This window comes from Ictalurus furcatus, chromosome 8 (genome assembly GCF_023375685.1).
Source record: "Ictalurus furcatus strain D&B chromosome 8, Billie_1.0, whole genome shotgun sequence".
In the NCBI taxonomy this organism is placed as follows: Eukaryota; Metazoa; Chordata; class Actinopteri; order Siluriformes; family Ictaluridae; genus Ictalurus; species Ictalurus furcatus.
The window spans coordinates 25002121-25021447 of record NC_071262.1 but is presented as its reverse complement, the minus strand read 5'-3'; the positions used below and the strand labels follow the sequence as shown (position 1 = coordinate 25021447).

At 39.7% G+C, this 19327-nt stretch overlaps 1 protein-coding gene across 4 annotated transcripts in view; it reads right to left on the bottom strand.

The window, feature by feature from the left end:
* zgc:66433 (uncharacterized protein LOC321250 homolog) overlaps positions 1-19274 on the bottom strand; it is a 32047-nt gene extending 12773 nt beyond the window's left edge. Inside the window, exons 1-3 of one of the 4 annotated variants that reach the window (XM_053631677.1) lie at positions 19196-19274; positions 7333-7415; positions 2473-2647 (exon numbers count right to left, since the gene is read on the bottom strand). In XM_053631677.1, the coding sequence (XP_053487652.1) occupies positions 2473-2647; positions 7333-7399 (242 nt within the window). In that variant the 5' untranslated portion in view covers positions 7400-7415; positions 19196-19274. Of the gene's footprint in view, positions 1-2472; positions 2648-7332; positions 7416-10304; positions 10362-14306; positions 15859-19195 lie in introns of those variants that run through there. The other 3 variants (XM_053631678.1, XM_053631676.1, XM_053631675.1) reach the window with 3 other exon arrangements.
* Between the last annotated feature and the right edge of the window lie 53 nt (positions 19275-19327).

Here is a 19327-nt window from a genome sequence, read left to right as displayed (position 1 = left end):
CTGCAAAATATGCGTAAGAAATAAAAACACGTGGGACATGCCATTATACTAAAATTATCCACAATGGGGTGGTGTGATGCAACCTGGCATTACTGTTATAACCCAGAAGGTGATTATTATGCAATAACAACATATCCTGAAGGGTTTTGTTCCTCTTATACCACAGTGAGTTGCCAGTGATAATTTCTTTTATTTTGTTCATTAATGAACAACAGTGTGCTTTTTTTCTGGTGGAAAACTTACTGAGTGTTACAAAGCGTTAACACTGGAGACTCCTTCCATAAATGCTAAACAAACATCTACTTAGAAAGCTTTGCCCTATCAATTATTATACATATGTCTTTATTAAATAACACTCTTTTTTTTTTTTTTACTATTTATTATTAGCTTGAGATACGATTATATCTGATATTATTTTTATTAAAAGCTTCAGCCAAACAAATCCATGTGAATGAATTACTAGAGAAATGATAACATATTAGTACGAGTGCATTAATCGAACTCTCATTTCAATTATAGTTGGCATTACAGTCAGAGCCATTCTGTTTTCGGGAAGAAAAAAAAACACCACCACCTTCCGATCAATTATAATTAAGAATTCAACAGCTCAACAACTTCCCTTTGTCTTCAGTAAGGGAATTTCAAGTAAACTCATTATTTTATTTTATTTTCTTACTGCGTAGAAAAGGCCTGTCGGAATCATGCACATGCAACAGACATGGTGGATAGAGATTGGTTTAAAAATGGCTGGAGTACTGCCTTAAGTTGCATATTAAATTATCCCCGCAGTTGTTGCACTATGGATTTCATCTTATATGATTACAAGTTTAAATGTGCTTTCATAAGGATGGCTTATTTTGTTTGTATAATCCATGTCTCTTTTACCCAACTCATATTTAGAGCATTTTCTCAATTCCTCTGCTGGCTTCTTTGGCGTTCAAAACCCTCCTCTTTGCCTCTCACATGCAGAAAAACAGGCTGTTTATTATACAGCTGATCATGCCAGGGGAAATCTTGGCTAATTTCCTGCAACGTGTCTGAACTCGGTACAGAAATAAAACTGGAGGCGTCTCGACAGCAGCAGCACAGCTCATTCCAATTCCAGTGTGGAGCAACAGTATGAAGCTCTTAGCTAATCCATGCGCTGATATCTAATTGATATGTAATTGCTGTTTTGGTGTGTGCAGCAGAATAAATGGGTTTAAATCAGTTTTTGTGTGCTAACTTTATTTCGTGTGTTGCTGAGGCAAGCAATAGCTTGAGAGAGGGCAAAGTCAATACCACACTGCTTATGCAATATATGAAGACAACACACTGCAGGAGGCCTCAGCTCCAGCTGTGTTTATCCAAATGTGCAAATTAAAAACACAACACACGGCATGGTGCCCCAAAATTCTGCCAAATATAGCAATCTAGATTGAGAGTTAACAGATTTAGTGATTTTAATAATGCTAATCCGTTCGTAACTGGGTGGAAATAGCATTAACCAAAGAAAATAAACAGCCACATTCTTATTTGGCAAGATTAGCCAAGCTAGGAAGCTGCGTAAACATAGAATGTTGTCAATTAAGTAGTTAGCTTTTAGCTAATGCTTCCTCACCACCAGTAGCTATTCCACTTTAGGATATACAATAGTTTGCTAACTAATTAATTACACGTAGCCCATGTATTATATCAGGGAATTAAAACCAAACTACAAGAAGTGTGCTAAATTCAATTCAATTCAATTAAATAGTGTATTATGTAGCCCAGGTTGTATACAAACTAGCTCATATTAGGCTAGCTTATATTAGGTAACCTGGTAGCAAAGGTCACTAGCAAGCTTTGCGAATATTAGTGCTATATATATATTATATATATATATATATATATATATATATATATATATATATATATATATACACATACATACATACTATAATGTATATATTTATATAATGTATATAATAAACTATAATGTAATAAATCAGTAGCCAGGTTACTTTGAAATGAGCTCACATTAGGTTAAATACTGTGTAATTAAAACTTTTAGCCAGGTTTGCTAGCATACTAGATAATACTATGCTTGTTATTTAAACCAGTAGTCAAGGTCATTAGCAAGCTAGCTAAGTTTAGGCTAACTATTTTATTGTGTAAAACATAGGTGTAGGAAACCTAGCTGCCACATTGGGCTACAATTTGCATGCCAGTTGCATCATGCTTGTGGCTGGTCCGCCTTTCCATTTTTCCTCTACTGAATTTAAGCATTTTATGGAATAAACCACCAAGTGCGAAAGCACGTGTTAGCCATTACAGTCAGAGATTGATCGTTTTCATGAGGGCAGCTGAGCTACAGGGTGGGAATCGGGAATAATTAAATTGGAGGCAAACACTACACATTTCTATTTTCACTTCACGCTTCCATCTTTCTATTTTTTAAACCTGTTTATTAGATGCTTCTTCCTTTTATTAATCCTTAATCATTAATCTTACCTGGAGTCACTGTCTTTGTCAGTGTGGATGGAAGTTGGCTCAGCAGCGTTAACATCTTCGATGGACTGACTGGACTTCAACTGGACTTCGCTCTCCGGCACTGGACCTGCAGCCTCCTTCCTCTTCTTCTTCGCAAAAAAGTTCTTAAACGTCTGGAACCTGGATTTCTTTTTTCCTGCCGTGGAAAAAAAAAAAAAGGCATTTCATTTACGACATTTAGATGAGAACTTTGTAGGAATGCACATTCCATCGACTGGCATGTGTTATGAAATGCCGAAATGTACGCATTCTTGATTTAGAAAACATGTTTTGTCGATCGTTCAATGTCAATAATGTGAAATTCTACTGGAATCCAATTGTAATGGTCTGAGAGTACACTGAGAATGTGAAATCAAGGAAACAAGCCCTTTGGAAGTATTCCGCTCAGCAGCTGTAAAAATCATTTGGCTAATATTAGCACAAATGGTGCTAATATTAGTGCTGATAATAGTGGTTCAGATAACATTAGCACAAACTCTCATGGTTGCATAACCTTGTCTTTTCACCTTGTTATAAAAACCCGGTGGATGTTTTCATAACTGACGGAACATTCTTGTGATAAAATGGAATGCTTTGCCCATGATGATAAGAAGATTTCATATTAAACAATCATGATGCCAATGATGTCAATTCTTTTGTTTTAGGTGGTACCATGAAAATAGCACAAGGCACTGGAGTTCAAAGCTGAAAAATCTTTACCAGGTGAACACTTAAGCTTATATATAGGTTGTCACTCAGTGTTAATATTGAATGTTAACCAATCGCCTGTCTTAAGGAAGGAGTTACTTAACCAGTTATTTTTACTCTCGTGTTCTTTACAATAACAAAAGGGTACGATTCCAAGTCCTTAAATGTCAAAACCTTCCTAAAAAGTTGGTCCCATTCAATCAAAAAAGTATTAAAATACACTAAACAATCACAGGACACACGGGGACCTTTAATAGTGGGCAGGTCTCTCCTGTACATGATGCATATACACATTGGTGGATACACCCAGATCCTGGTGACAGGGGCCATAATTAAATGCATGATATCTCACCAAGACTGTAATCAACAACTAACATTTAATTACACACTCAGACTAAGGCTTAGCTGTGGTTTAAAAAGCAGTGCAGTCACTTAAGCTTTCGATCCAGTTGGCACAGCTCTTTACGAATCAAAGGAATTGCATTAGTTAAGTTATGATTAAAACTTGATTAAGACTATAAGGCACTGCATACAGCTAATCAAACCTATGGGGATTTCATTTCCATTCCTCTACCACATATTCACCAAATTTCAGCCCAATGGCATATATAATATTAACCAGCAAGAGACCATGTGTCTATTATAGAGCATTAGGTTGAGATTTAATAATGAAACACTGGTCAACTAAGTCTGGAGTCATATGAATGTTAGTATGGTGGTGCATTATTTAGATTTGCCACAACTCCAGGGTCCGCGCATTGATGTGAGAACCTCTGGGTTCTTCGGTTTCCGCCCACCTCCTAACAACATGCTGGTAGTCGGACTGGTTATGTTAAATTGCCCCTAGGTGTGAATGAGTGTGTGACTAGGTGTAAGTGTGTGCATTGATAGACTGACATCGTACTCAGAGTTTTATTTTGTGATTGTCGCGGCCCGAATTGCTTGATTTTGCGGCATCTTTTTTCAAAATTTGTGATGCAAAAAATTGTGTGCTTTTTTTTTTTGCAGAAAACTACTGCGGAAATTGCACTTGCACGAAATTGTTTTGCACGCTCTTTCGCAGTGATGTTTTTTGGTAACCGAAACGTCTTAGCTGTACTCATGTTCGACGCACGTGAATCAAATGTCGCACTGTGATGACGTCACATGACAGGTCTTGGTCCGAATGTACAGAATTTGATCTGCTGTAATGTTTTCACGTTTACAAGCTCCTCCGAATATTGCGGAGTTTCTTTGATTTTTCATTGATTTCCGCGATCTCAAAATCGCTAAATCCTGGAGGGACTGCGTGAAGTGTCCACAGAAGACGAATGAATCAATGTCATGACTTTCCCATATTCTCATTCTCTCTGAGATAAACTGCCTTCACAAATCTCATAAGAATACTTAAGCGGTTTCATTGTAACTTTGGCACATGTACAAATAACACAAACAATACGTTTGATGCCTTTTGCTTGTATTAAGGATCATCAGACAACCTTTTCACTCTACCAGTGAAGGCATTAAAACACATGTCTTTGGTTGAAATATTGAAAACACAAAACCATACATTCAGAAAACGATAAATTATACAAATTTTGAAACTAATTTACAAACATATTTGACTGAACGTTTAGGAAAAAAGGTTGTGCTTTGCATAAACGTTTATTCAACAAACGAGTTCAACAACTCCCCTTAGACTTCCATTACAAGAGTTTTCAATCAACAAGTTTTTCTGTTTTATTTTTTCTAAATACAGGGACATGTTGAAATTATTGTCTTAGGTAATCGCACACACCACGTAGTAACTTAAGGAATACGCAGTAAATAGAGCCAAGGTTAAGAAAACTCTGGAGTATTCCATTTTGACCATTTAAAAAGATTTCGTTGAGACATCTGCATTTTTCTAATAAAAGTTCCCTTTTTATTTTGAGACTCTTTGTCTCTCTCTCTCTCTCTCTCTCATCACATGCTGCAGTCATGTTGGCAGAGTCTGCAGCATCCAGCTGTGGCCTGTCTAACAGCAGTAAACAACAGACAAAGAATGAGTGCTCTATCTATCCCTCTCCCACCCTCAATGATCAATCATTAACTTATTCTACAATGCACACTATATATGGCCTTATAAGGACAGACTTTGTGAACATAGATGCCTAGTCTAAGAGGGATGATGAGCTGTACGAGTGTGTATACGCTCAGGAATGTGTGATAACGTGTACTGCTTCACTGTAAACTTCAGTATTTTTCCCAGAAGGCCTGCTGGACACTGCTATATTACAATACATTGTTCAAATTTTATTAGTATGGTTGTAAATTCAAAAAAGCTTTTTGTTGACATGAATGAATGAATCTTTCCCAAATTTTACTCCCCAATTTAGTCACCTGCCAATTCCCCACTATAATACTACCAACTGGGGAAGGTTTATGAGGATATTTCAAATTGCTGCTCATGCTGAATCACAGGGCAGCAGAACACACTCAGCGGAAAATGCTATCTGCCCTCTTCCACATCCATGATCTCACAGACACTGGTGATTGGCTAATGTCTCTGTGACTGACAGGGAAGACAGAGAATATGTCGTCCCTCCCACCCAGACAGCATGTCCAATTTTCCTCACCTGGCTCCCAGCCATGGCCAAGTGTGACTTTGTTGGGATTTGAATTTGCGTTCTCCTGACAATAGACCAAATGCTTTTCAGTGTTGGCAAGAATGTAAGAAAGACTAGTAAGAAAGTATTTCGGTCCTTTATGCTAAACTATAGCTTCACTGTAAATCTTCCCTCTTGATTTTCAAGGCTTGTTCTTGGAGGCTTCTGGGAGTCCCTGATTAATGATTTATTGACTCTAAACTATTCTGCTACATGCACAGAGGATTAGTTGCCTGGCTTGCTGCCAAACCACTGACTCTTAGGGTGTTTTCAGACCTGCAGATCTGCACTATGTCCCGAAACAGGGACTTAAATTGTTACAACGTTGTATTTTCTCCTTGGCTCGGTTCGCTTTCATTTCAAAGGCAACATTTCAAAGCATACCAAAATATGTTTATGCAAGTCACATGTGAGTAAACTGTCCTCTCATTGGTTAGAGAGCGCCTGTTTATGTTCCAGGATTCCACTCATAGCGGCCATCCATCAAGATGGATAGACACCAGCTCTGCGAGCTTATTGTTGTTGTAGCTGTAGTTACTATAATTCATCACTTTGAGCGGGAATCGATGTTTCACGAGGACAACATTGTTGTAATTCATCCGTTTCAGAGAAGAGCCATTACACACCATTTTAAAAAACGAAGAGGTGCGCTTTGTTTTTGAAATGCCATGATGTGCTCACCCACAGAATTCGTCACCAAAGATCTATAAGGAATGATCGTAGTTATCAGCATATCTATCAACGATCAACGTATTTAATCGCTATAGCTTTTCAGGATTTCACGACACACGCTTTTTATGTCACGCAATTCCCATCATGCAATGCTATACAGGTTGATTCGTTGGTCTGTTTGGTTGGATTGCATTCTCACCACAAGCGAACCGCTCCAGAGTTCGTTTGCAACCTGAATGAGGTGGTCTCGGACCAATTGTTTTGGTGAGAATCCAAGCACGACTGCTATATTCATGTATGTCTAAACGAACCGAACCAAGGGAGAAAACGCACCAGGTTCCCGAAACAAACGCTACAAACGAGCCAAGTGTGAGAACGCCCTTAATCTTGACACAAATGTATTCCGCTGCTTTAGACCTGTGATTACTTGCCTCTTTAGAGTTGCCCTTTCTGGTAGGAAATGCCTAACCCATGCTTGTACACAAACTCTGGTGGATCTAACACAAGTACTCTGGGACTTCCGTCTTCCCACACTACCCTGGAGGGAAGGGTCAAGTGTGGGGAAGCAGAAAGCTTATTCTTGTGGGAGATGAAAAAAAACCCCCAAAAAACTCTGCCTTTGTCTCTAAGCAACTTGACTTCCTGCCAGTGTTTCCAAGTACCTTGTGCAAATTCTCAAAGGCCAGCTCAATGTAATCCTCCATTTATAAATGATTCATGTGCTAAGTGTTTTCAGAGTAGATTAATAAAGTTAAGGCTGCAGTTTTTCCAATTATTAATGTTAGCATTTTTGGGTGAAGTTATGATTTAAAAGACATGTGTTGAAGGAAATTACCTGGGCACTCCTCCGATGCATCTGATGACTCAGGGGCTGCGGAGGCCTCTGCAGATCCTGAAGCCATGATGCCAAAATCACTGCTGAAAATTGAAGAAAAATAAGTTATTATTTGTTGGACCTTCTTTATAAACATTGCTGTTTGGCCACACAGAAAAAAAAAAAAGTCCTTTGTGTTCTTTGTCACTGTCTTTATCACCTCAATGGTAATGCAAAAAGACTCAAATGGGAGACATAAGTCTAGATACTCTACCCAGGTATCTAGCATGACACAAGAAAATAGTCCTTCTCATGAAGACGGACACTTTAAGCCGGTCCTTATGTCATGTTCGGACTGCCAATCACAACAGTGTGAGTAGAATGATGGTAGAGGCTTAACACCACCCAGACCCTGGCACAACTCATGGCCCTGATAAGCAGATGCTGCTTCTTACAGATTACAGACAGTGAAACCCAGCCTCGCCAAACAATGACACATGTTCAGCAGCCTAGTGTTGCTTATTCTTGATCAGCTGAGCCCATCAAATATATCCTGAAGCTAATGAGGAAGACTGGGGGGAGGTTCAGAGGCTGATCCTAATTAAGCTCACAGTGGAGAGCCTCTAGTCCTCCATGAGGAAGCTGTCAGCAGAGCCTGTGACAGGAAAAGCTAAACAGGATGTGAAGACAATTTGCAGCACTGGCTGACATGTCTACACATGATCCACGGCTTCTTAGAGCAGGGATGCATCCAGGCAGATAATTTCCTGACGATTGCATTCAGAATGGGAGAAATGGCATCACTTCCATTCTATCCCAAGAATAATAATAATAATAATAATAATAATAATGAGTACTCATTTAATTCGCTCTCTGTCTCATTATGTTCCCTGTTTCCTTCCAATTCCAAGATTTTCAGAGGCTAACTCGATCCATAAATTCATGAGTTTAGCCCAAAGCGTCTGCATGCCAAGTCAAGTCATGTCCATTCATACATCCATCATTAGTTACGGAAATTACCTCAGAAGGTGTCAACTTCAATCCTCCCTAATCCTTCTCAATCATCTCTTAACAGGAAATCCAACGGTTGCTTCCACCCACCCACATCCTGTACACGATGACATGCCCTCTCACTAACCCAACAGTCCTATTATTTCAGTTATTTTTTGCTGTATTTTCTATTACATTGCCTGTTTATAACTCTTGTTCGGTTCAGAATACTGCAAACTAGATGAACTGTGGTCCAGAGTCAACCATTGGGAACATCTCATCCTATTTTCCATTTTCGTTGTGATACCTATATCAGAACCTTGAATATTGGTTTATACCAGATATTGATCAGATACTTTGACCTTCTGCTGCGCCACAAGTGTGGTGGTGCCATGCATTACTTCAGTTCATCAGTCAACATCGCAGAAATTCAATTCAATAACGATCAAGGGTTTCAGACCAGTATCAGCTCCAATATCAATACTCGGTACCAGAACGGCGCATTGTTAGCCAGAGACAGAATCGTTTAAAGGCAAGAGAAATAGAAAACAAAAAGTCATGGCTTTAAACCAATAAAAACATGCCTGCTGGCTAGTGATAACTCTGCTGTAAAGCTGGCACATCTCAAGTGTTTATCTAGTAAATATACCAGGCTGAGTCAGCAACAGCAGCAAGTTTCACCCTTTAAGCAAACACCCATTATCAGAGCTGACATGTTTAAAACCAGGCAAGTTGAACCAGAGTATGTGCCTGAACCTTGTGAAAATATTTAAACCTTTCTCTCTGGTTGACCATTACGGTCATCGGGTTACTACTTTAAGTTTCATTGAAGTGTATCCCAAAGTTTAAGGCAATGTTAAGCTTACAAGCCATTCATTAAGTCTCAGACAAAACCTTCTGATATGCCTGCCAAATATGTCAAGCTTATTCTGCTTCATTATCCTGCAATGGCAAAGCAAAAATGCCGATTTATCCACGAAGTACAATTACAGTCGTAGAACGAGGCGTTTTGAGTGAGTGAGAGAATTTCAGTCTGGCCTCTCTAGACACTATTTACTCTGTCATCAGATAAGAACAGACTAATGGTTGACCTTTTTCCACTGGTGACTGATGTACTTTTGTGGTTTTGCGTTTTATAATTAAAAGTTTGGATATTATATGACACTGAACCCAGAACAAAAGGACAAATTATACCCCTAGACATCAGATGGTGTCCATTCATGTTTTTGTGCCTGTCCCAGAGGAAATTCCCAAAGTCTGCTTCACAGATGGGCATCTGTGTCACATGAGCAAATAAAATGCCAATGAACTACATATCAATGCACCCCATGGCGACTTCCTAAGCTTGTCCTCAAACACTGTTGGGTGTCCTTCATGTCACATCTACTCACGGTTAAAATAAGAATATGACAAGATATATCTTAAATGCGAAGAACAAATAGAAACATCATACAGGCTGTAGTCCAGATCTTATAATCAAGCTCGAACACTCTGAATAGTGGTTATGATTACAGCCACAGTTCTTAGGTACAAATCTATAAAGCAAAAATGTTAGCTCCTAAAACGGTCAGCATAAAATCAAGCAAGAACCTTAGTGCAATCAGGAATGTTAGTGATCGATTGGGATAGTTAATGCTAGGCTAAGGATCGCTAGTTTTCACACAGATGGCCTTGTTTCCTCACATCTCCTCCACAGAAACAGTATATTGAGGTCATTGCCAAAACTTTAAGTGAATGTCCGCAAGAGCAAGACTCCATCCTGTAGTTTTAAAACGGCTATACTTGAAAACACTTTGCAGCTTGAAACTAAACCCAAATTAGCAGATGTTCCTTTTACAGTAATATCATCCCTCCTTAAGCTTGTCAGTCAGGTTTTTTTTTTGTTTTTGAGCTTCAGACACTTCCCAAGTATGTGTGTGTGTGCGTTCCCATGACGGAACGAAAGTCGTTGTCCCTCAGAATCACGTTAAAGCTTGTTTCTCTGCAGCAGCTAGTGCACTGACCTTGGAGAGCCTCCGGTGCTAGAGCTGGGTGATGACGTCCGCCGTTTCATCTCTTATCTCATGGAGTCAGAGGAATGAAAGGACAGGGGAAAGGAAAGAAAGAAAGAAAGAAAGAAAGAAAGAATGAAAGAAAAAGGAGAAAAACAAAATTGGAAAGAATATTGAGGAAGGAAAGAGGAGAAGATCATACAGTTGTTAATCATGTTAGTGAACAGGTTTTAGTAGAATGTTAAAAGGATAAACAGTGAAATCTAAGATAGTGGTAAATTTGCAGTTATTGAATATTTGGTTTTACTGTAGAACTATTACATTATCTTTGTCTAAAACTATTATTATTGTTATTATGATCAGGTAAATCACTAGCCTGGGAGCCTAGGACAAGATGCTTACTTGTCGGCTATTAATTTTTCTTAGACAAGGATAATGACTGGCTGTGTCGTCCCCTATGCAGGAATTGATATATGCATTTGTGCCTGTATTAACACACTTAACTTGCTAACTAGATCACCATACTTGCTAGAAACAGAATTTATTATTTGTCCATCCCTGATTATTGTTATTAATTCATGTGTCACTATATTTATTTTATATATATGTACACACACATAGATCAGCCATAACATTAAAACCACTGACAGGTGAAGTGAATAACACTGACTATCTCATTACAGTGGCACCTGTCAAGGGGTGGGATATATGAGGCAGCAAGTGAACAGTCAGTTCTCGAGGTTGATGTGTTGGAAGCAGCAAAAATAGGCAAATGTAAAAATCTGAGCGGTTTTGACAACGGCCAAATTGTGATGTCTAGACGACTGGGTCAGAGCATCTCCAAAGCGTCAGGTCTTGTGGGGTGTTCCAGGTATGCAGTGGTTAGTACCTAACAAAAGTGGTCCAAGGAAGGACAACCGGTGAACCGGTGACAGGGTCATGGATGAACAAGGCTCACTGCGTGTGGGGAGTGAAAGCTAGCCCGTCTGGTTTGATCACAAAGAAGAGTTAAAAGTTAATGCTGGCTATGATAGAAAGGTGTCAGAACACACAGTGCATTGCAGCTTGCTGTGTATAGGGCTGCGTAGCTGCCAGAGTGCCCATGCTGACCCCTGTCCACCACCGAAAGCACCTATAATGGGCACGTGAGCATCAGAACTGGACCATGGAGCAAATCAAGAAGGAGGTCTGGTCTGATGAAACACGTTTTCTTTTACATCATGTGGACGGCCGAGTGCATGTGCGTTGCTTAACCTGCGGAAGAGATGGCACCAGGGTGCACTATGGGGAAAAGGCAAGCTGGTGAAGGCAGTGGAATGCTCTGGGCAATGATCTGCTGGAAACCTTGGGTCCTGGCATTCATGTGGATGTTACTTTGACACCTACAACCTACCTAAACACTGCTGTAGGCCAAATACACCCCTTCATGGCAACGGTATTCCCTAATAGCAGTGGCCTCTTCCAGCAGGATAACGCATCCAGCGACACTGCAAAAATGGTTCAGGAATGGTTTGAGGAACATGACAAAGAGTTCAGTGTGTTGACTCGGCCTCCAAATGGGATGTGCTGGATAAACAAGTCTGATACTTGGAGGCCCGACCTCACAGCTTACAAGGCTTAAAGGATCTGCTGCTAACGTCTTGGTGCCAGATACCACAGCACACCTTCAGAGGTCTTCTGGAGGCCATTCCTAGATGGGTCAGAGCTGTTTTAGCAGCACAAGGGGGACATGCACAACATTAGGCAGGTGGTTTTAAAGTTATGGCTGATCGGTGTACATCCTCTAGAGAGCATACTCCATTGCTTGGAAATGATCTGTAAACTATAAATGTTCCCTAATATAAACGTTTCCACATTGTAGCATCACTTCATCACTGGGTTGAACTTGCTACCCATCTCTGTTCTCACAGTTATGGATATGTCATTGCAGTCCCTTCTTCTAATCATTCAGATGCACACAGATACACAGTCGGCTTTGTTATGTACGGTTACACATTCAATTACAGCTTTTCCATAAACTCTACACAGCTGCACCGAGTCATTTTGCTTAAAACACACAGGATCTGCTTCAGAATGCACACCTAAAGCCGATAACACTATCGGGTAAATTGGTAGCAAGCTACATGATCTCATTATCTAAATTTGCAGCCATCCCCATCACATGGCTTAAATCGAGGAGTCAAGTATGCTAGGACTGAAATGGACAAAAATGGTAGAGCACATAACAAGGCCTTCAAGAAATCTGCGAAAGATCTCCCATTTAACATCGACTTCTCTACCCTTATACTCACACGAGCAAGTGCTCGCGTCGCTTATAGTTGTTGCACTAATCAAAGTGTATTAAAATTGATTGTTTGATTTACATGTTACATGCTAGGCTTCATAGACAGTTTAGCAAAGCAAGCTAACCGTACTAGCTACATACATACATACACTCACCAGAGGCACCAACAATCTCTAACTTATCTAGCTTCCATTTTACAGTTTGCTGCGTTAGCATTTCTCTTCAATCCACCAGTTAAATGTCAAGAACTCATGCGACCTTTCGGATATCCAAGCCAAACCATGTCATTTTTGCTCACTAGCCACCTCCAAGCCTGAACTTACTGCTGTTACTCTGTAATTTAGGAGGCTTTATGCAGTGTTTTGCCATTTCAAATTACAGATCACGTGCAAGGCGTGAATCACGTGCGACAAAATCAGGTGGTGTTATTGAACAGTCAGGTTTACTTGTCTGCATCGAAACCTGAAACTCTGTACGAGTTGTGGTGTGTGTGGTTGCCAGTGAATTGTTGGTCACTGATGTTGGATTCAGAAAAAATACGACCTCAACTGGAATACCACATCAAGAGAGTAGAGGCTTTTTTTTTTTTTTTATTGAAGAAAAAAAAAAATCTTGTGGGATGAACAGCTTAGACGGGGCACGGGTTGGTTTCGAAAATTGAAGTCTATGAAATATGTGTTTCAAATGGTTGCGAAACTAAGTGTTACTATGTTGGACATGAAACCATAGACCAGCCATTTGACCACAGGAAAACAAAGAAGACCCCCCCCCCCCACACACACACACACTTTTCAAAGTCGTGTGTGGTCTTAATAAACCATATTCTGTTGGTCCTGGCCTTGTCTCTTCTACAAGGTTACATTAGAACCACCAGGTCCACTTGGATGAGGTTTTGGAGCTGCTCATCATGCCACCAAGTTCAAACTCGTGATGGAAAAACATCAACAAACTCAGCACTGATACAGTGCAGATGCTAACACTGAGGAGCCTTCACGTTGTTCCAGAAGATGTTTTCTACAGCTCTGTGCCAAACTGGGCATGATGTGGGACAGTCAAACAACTTTACGAGGACCATAAAAGGCAGGAGGTAAGGCAGAGGGTGAGAAGCAGAGAGTCAGTTCACACCTAAGTCAAAGAACACTCAAAGGAATTAGCAACAGGAGGCCAAACTTTTCAGCGCCTGTTCTTCTAGGCACTGCAACAAAAACAACTGATCTGCAGAAACAAGTGATAAGTAGAGACATGCTTTCAGTCTGATAAACAAGACTTTCTCTCAGAGCGGTCTGGCTACTGAGCATGACTGAAGAACAGTGTTGTTTTTGTTTGTCGCACCACAAGCCCGTTAGATAAAAGTCTGAAAGAGTCCCTTATTGAACTAATTAAACCACGGCTCCGATATAGCACACAGCGGACGCACTCTTCTACACAAATACGTGTTTGGGGGCTCATCTTCGAATAGGGTTCTTTAATCTTCCTGCTGAAAGAATCGTTACTCAGTGACCCACTTGTAAATACATTTAAAATAAAAATAAAAAAAAAGAATATTCATATACAGCTAGGTATGAAATCAGATGCAAGCACGTTCAGTCAAGATGATCTACACTTCCAGGATAACCATTAGACCAGACAGGCACTCACACAAATGAATAAATAAATGAATAAATAAATAAATAAATAAATAAATAAATAAACGTACGCTCTGCTTAGTCCCTTTAATGTGAGAAACTTACTTCTTTCCTCGCAGGCAGCTGTAAAATGTAGCCATGGTGTCGAAGTATGCCAAACCACAAGACACAGGAGTTATCCTTATTGCATCCTTTGTATAAAATAATAATAATAATAATAATTAAAAAAAAAAACCTTTTGGATGTCAAAATAAAATGGCACTCAAATCTCAAATCTGCCTTGCCGGATTATTAATCCCATTTACATGCATAATCTAGGACAATAGGGATGAGAGATCAGTTTGAGAGGAATCTCCCTTCACAAAGAATGCAATATCCTTGTAGGGCAAGGTAGAAGTGTACTCCAGTAAGCTGCCTCCCAGACAGTGAGCATGCTCCCTCTCCCTCTCTTTCTTTCTCTCTCTCTCTTCCTCTTTCTCTCCACCCACTAGCGCCGTCACCTAATCCCCACAGCCCGCTGCTATTGTTTTAACCGAGCAGTTTAAAGCGGAGTCTGCGAGGCAGCTCTGTGTTAATTAGGTGGGGGAGAGACACCAGTGTCCTGGCTATAAAACCATTCGATCCTGCCAAAACCGTGAGAACACCGCCAGCGCACAGGTCCCTAATGCATCAAACTATCCATTTCATTTCTCACGAGTGAAAACAATGTGAAAATTCAGTCATCAAAGAATCTGAAGGTTCCTTCTGATGCTAACTGGAACCGCATACCTGACGAGTCGGGCTTTCCATCTTTGTTTTCGTTGTCTGTTTAAACGTCTTGCTCCATTTTCCCAGACTGAGAGGGATTTCTGGCACCAACTTGGACTGAAGTGACCAGATCTTCTAGGCAGTTGTCCAACTCTGCTTGTTTACTAGGAAAAATAATATGTAGGCCACAAAATACAAGTCTCTACTCCTTACAAATAACAGCACAGATATTCTTCGGCCTCCTCGGGCTTAACTCTTCACGACTCCAAATGAAGTCGAAATTCTCCTCGTATCCTCCTTACGCTCACCAATTACATTAAGAGAGAGAATGTAGAACAGAAAAGTGATCCGGGATGGCTTACACGTCTCCTCTTTCTTCCCGAAGACATCTGGCCAACATGGATTGAGCACCTGAATTTCAATGAATCTTAAGTATATATGTCCTGCAACCACATTTTTCAGCTTGGTGGAATGTCGGTCAGCTCTGCCTTTGAGAAAAAAAAAGGTTGGTATTTCCTGGAAGGTTTCCCCCAGCTCCAAAAAAAAAAAAATCCATATGTGCTTTTATTCAGACGTGCATTTCTCTGATGTCCAAGAAATGCAATAAACTATAAGACACCCTTCGAGGTACTGAGCAGACTTTGTCTTTATTGTTCGATTACATCATTCACCCAAAATATACAAGAAGGCCGAACAGCATAGATGGATACATAATAAATAGGTTTGGCATCACCAAAGAATATTCACACCTATTCAGACATGATATTTGATAGCAAAGCGATGACATTTTTTTAAATGAGGGCTTCTGTGAAATTCCATACAAACAGCATACAATGTCATTTCTATTCGAAATCTTGGGGTGATGGTGTCCCACTGGACTCAGTGTGAGGCCCCTCTCCATTTTGTTCTGTCAAACCCCCCCCCATCCTGTTGAGAGTTTTCACTGACTCGAGTTTCTCCAGTGCACCCCTGCGGAGTGCCGATTCTTTTTCTTCACAAACCTTTTCGGCATTCCAGCTCACATCTGGAACACATCTTCCAAGGCCGCGCTCGAGCCTGTGCTCTAATTAAGGCCGTGCATGTTGAACTGTAAATAGCTGACAAAAAAAAAAGAAAGAAAAGCACAGGGAAGACGAGGAATAGTTCACGACTGTCCACCAAGTAGACGAAACGAGTCATCGTATTTCTCAAATCATGAAGTGAAGGTTAAAGCATTACGTTCTGTGCCTCTTCTAATAAGGCTAAGAACATGATCCTGTTAAAACGACCGAAGAGCAGCCCAAATGCAGCGAGTGTATCTGGGTTAAGTCCTTCCTCTGCATAAAAAAGGGACCCTGCTGGGTTTGCACAGCTTGATCAATCATCCCAGCCCCCTTTCGCTCCGTGTGTGAGCATTTAACTTTACCTCCCCCTATTCTGCAGACCCTTTAACACTCCGTGTGTGGCACTTTCCAAAAAGAACTCTCCCCAACTTTAACAGGACGACAATGCTATGATAATTGTGCCTTCGGTTTTTACAATGTGGCACTCTCTTTCGCAAGGCTCACAAAGGGTTATTAAAGACAAGTGGTCAAATAAAGTTAGTTTACGCAACAACAGGCTTTCTAGCTTGAACACAAACTTATGTGTATTTAATAGCTCTAAACTAGTGGACTGCTTTAAACTGGTGGCACCAAATAAACAGGATAGCTCGAGGATACCACACAGCAAATCCTTTATTAATTGTAGCTTACAATATGCAACTTTCAATTGACTAGGATTTTACTCGCTATATGACATACAACGCTTTTCCAGTCCAGAGGGATTAGAACCATTATGACAGAATATTGTGATAAAAAGAAGGAAGTTGCTACAACGTTTTAAGGGACTTGTAAATGAGAGAAAAGCCATTGCCCAATTGGGGCCCAGGTATTCCTAAGTGTCTGTGAAGGGTCATGGGGTGTTGGACAGGGTGCCAAACCATCACGGAGCACAATCGCACACACATTGACACACTACGGACAATCTGAAAATGCCAATCAGCCTACAGTACATGTCTTCGGACTGGGGGAGGAAACCGGAATACCCCTGAAGCACAGAGAGAACATCCATACTCCGTGCCCACAGGGCAGAGGCAGGATTCGAACCCCCAACCCCAGTGATGCGAAGCAAACGTACTAACCACTAATATTAGGGTGGTGGAAAGTAATATCAACTAGTCGCATCAGCTAGGTTGTTATGATTATTATTTATCAGAGTTACAAGCCTAATTGGTTAATCTAATCCCTAGTAACAAAAAAAACCATCTATAAATACTTTTGAACCGTAACTGAACTTTTAATAGAACTATGTGATTAGTATGATATACAATGTTCAGAAAAAAACATGTTCAGGAAGAAAACACTATAACAAGTTGATATAAAAAGGTACATATTTGCGTTAATGTTCTTAGAATTAAATCTGTACTGTGATCATAAGGTTGTCCATGGAAATCATTTTTCTCCAGAACGTGTCCCGGGCCTGTATTCAATGATATGCAATTTTCATATCTGTTAGAATTGTGCTAAATTTATATTATATATATATATATATATATATATATATATATATATATATATATATATATATATATATATATATATATAGCCCAAATTATGTGTGCACTACTGCTGAAAAACAAAACAAAGAAACAAACAAATAAACAAACAAACGAAAACCTCATAGAATTTATAATGGTTTTAATAGTTATAATGGGAATTGAATTGGTTTCCCTACTCGTACCAACTGGGGTCTGTACTGGTAATTTGTTGCCTATTGGTGGCATGTTATGTCTAGTGGATACCATTAAGGACCAATAATGGTAATGGTTTTAATGGTTGGGCGATGGTTTGTAATGGTATTTCTAGTGGAAACCATTAGGGGGAATTCCCATAATGGGAATTGAATTGGTTTCTCTACTGGTACCAACTGGGGTCTCTACTGGTAATTTGTTGCCTTTGGTGGCATGTTATGTCTAGTGGATACCATTAAGGACCAATGATGGTAATGGTTTTAATAGTTATAATGGGAATTGAATTGGTTTCTCTACTGGTACCAACTGGGGTCTCTACTGGTAATTTGTTGTGTTCTATTGGTGGCATGCTATGTCTAGTGGATACCATTAAGGACCAATAATGGTAATGGTTTTAATGGTTAGGTGATGGTTTGTAATGGTATTTGTAGTGGAAACCATTAGGGGGGAATTCCCATAATGGGAATTGAATTGGTTTCTCTACTGGTACCAACTGGGGTCTCTACTGGTAATTTGTTGCGTTCTATTGGTGGCATGCTATGTCTAGTGGATACCATTAAGGACCAATAATGGTAATGGTTTTAATGGTTAGGCGATGGTTTGTAATGGTATTTGTAGTGGAAACCATTAGAAGTTCTGTGATGTTTCTATTGTGTTGCAATATATTCTTTAGTGTCATATTCTTGAAGAAGTAAGCAGTTACTATACACACTGTAAACCACGATACAGCTTGTCAAATGATTGTCAAACTCTTCAAATTATTTAAAAGTACAGTGCATTCACAACAGGAACAAAAGCACAACTCTCTCTCTCTCTCTGTCCACAGGTGAGTTTAATCATTACTCGATTAATCGATTCGAAGGTACACTTCAGGTAACGCCTTTTCCCCACTTCAGACACGCTTAGGACTTGTTTGAAGGCACTTCTCTGGACCTTTTGCTAAAAATGTTCAAAAGTAAAAGGGTGAAGGGTGTAAATATATATTTGTAAACCGACTTCCAGAGGTTTGTTTACATTGTGGCTCAGATACAAAAAAAGAACCACTTAAAGTCCAAATACTCCGGAAGTATGTCCATTTTATTTGAAGTGCTGTGTATATTTGATACATTTAGACATTTATACATACAATATAACCTACTATCTTAATTTATTTAAACCATGTTTACGCCAAACATCAGAAAACTGACAGTTTTCACATTTTAACAGCTGATTATTCGACTCGCGTGCTGCTGGTCACGGATATCGCGCGAGGCATCAATTAATAATAATAATAATAATAATAATAATAATAATAATAATAATAAACTGTAACAGACTTCAATGCTTTCACGGGAAAATGAGAGAAGCTTACAAACATTTCCAAACCCCCATCTGTTTCATTCTGGTAGTGTAAGACTTGTATAACGTCTCCCAGCAAAACAAAAAGGCCACCAAAATGTTAAAGAGGTCCAAAATATTTAATAAACACGCTACTTACAGGATCAACAAAGCAGCACTGAGTCGAGCTGTTATCCATCTAAACCTGAAACACGACTGATTTGCTCTAATCACACAGCACTGACTCAGTTAACTGTGCTATATGAATGAAATTGAGGACTAACAGCTCCCT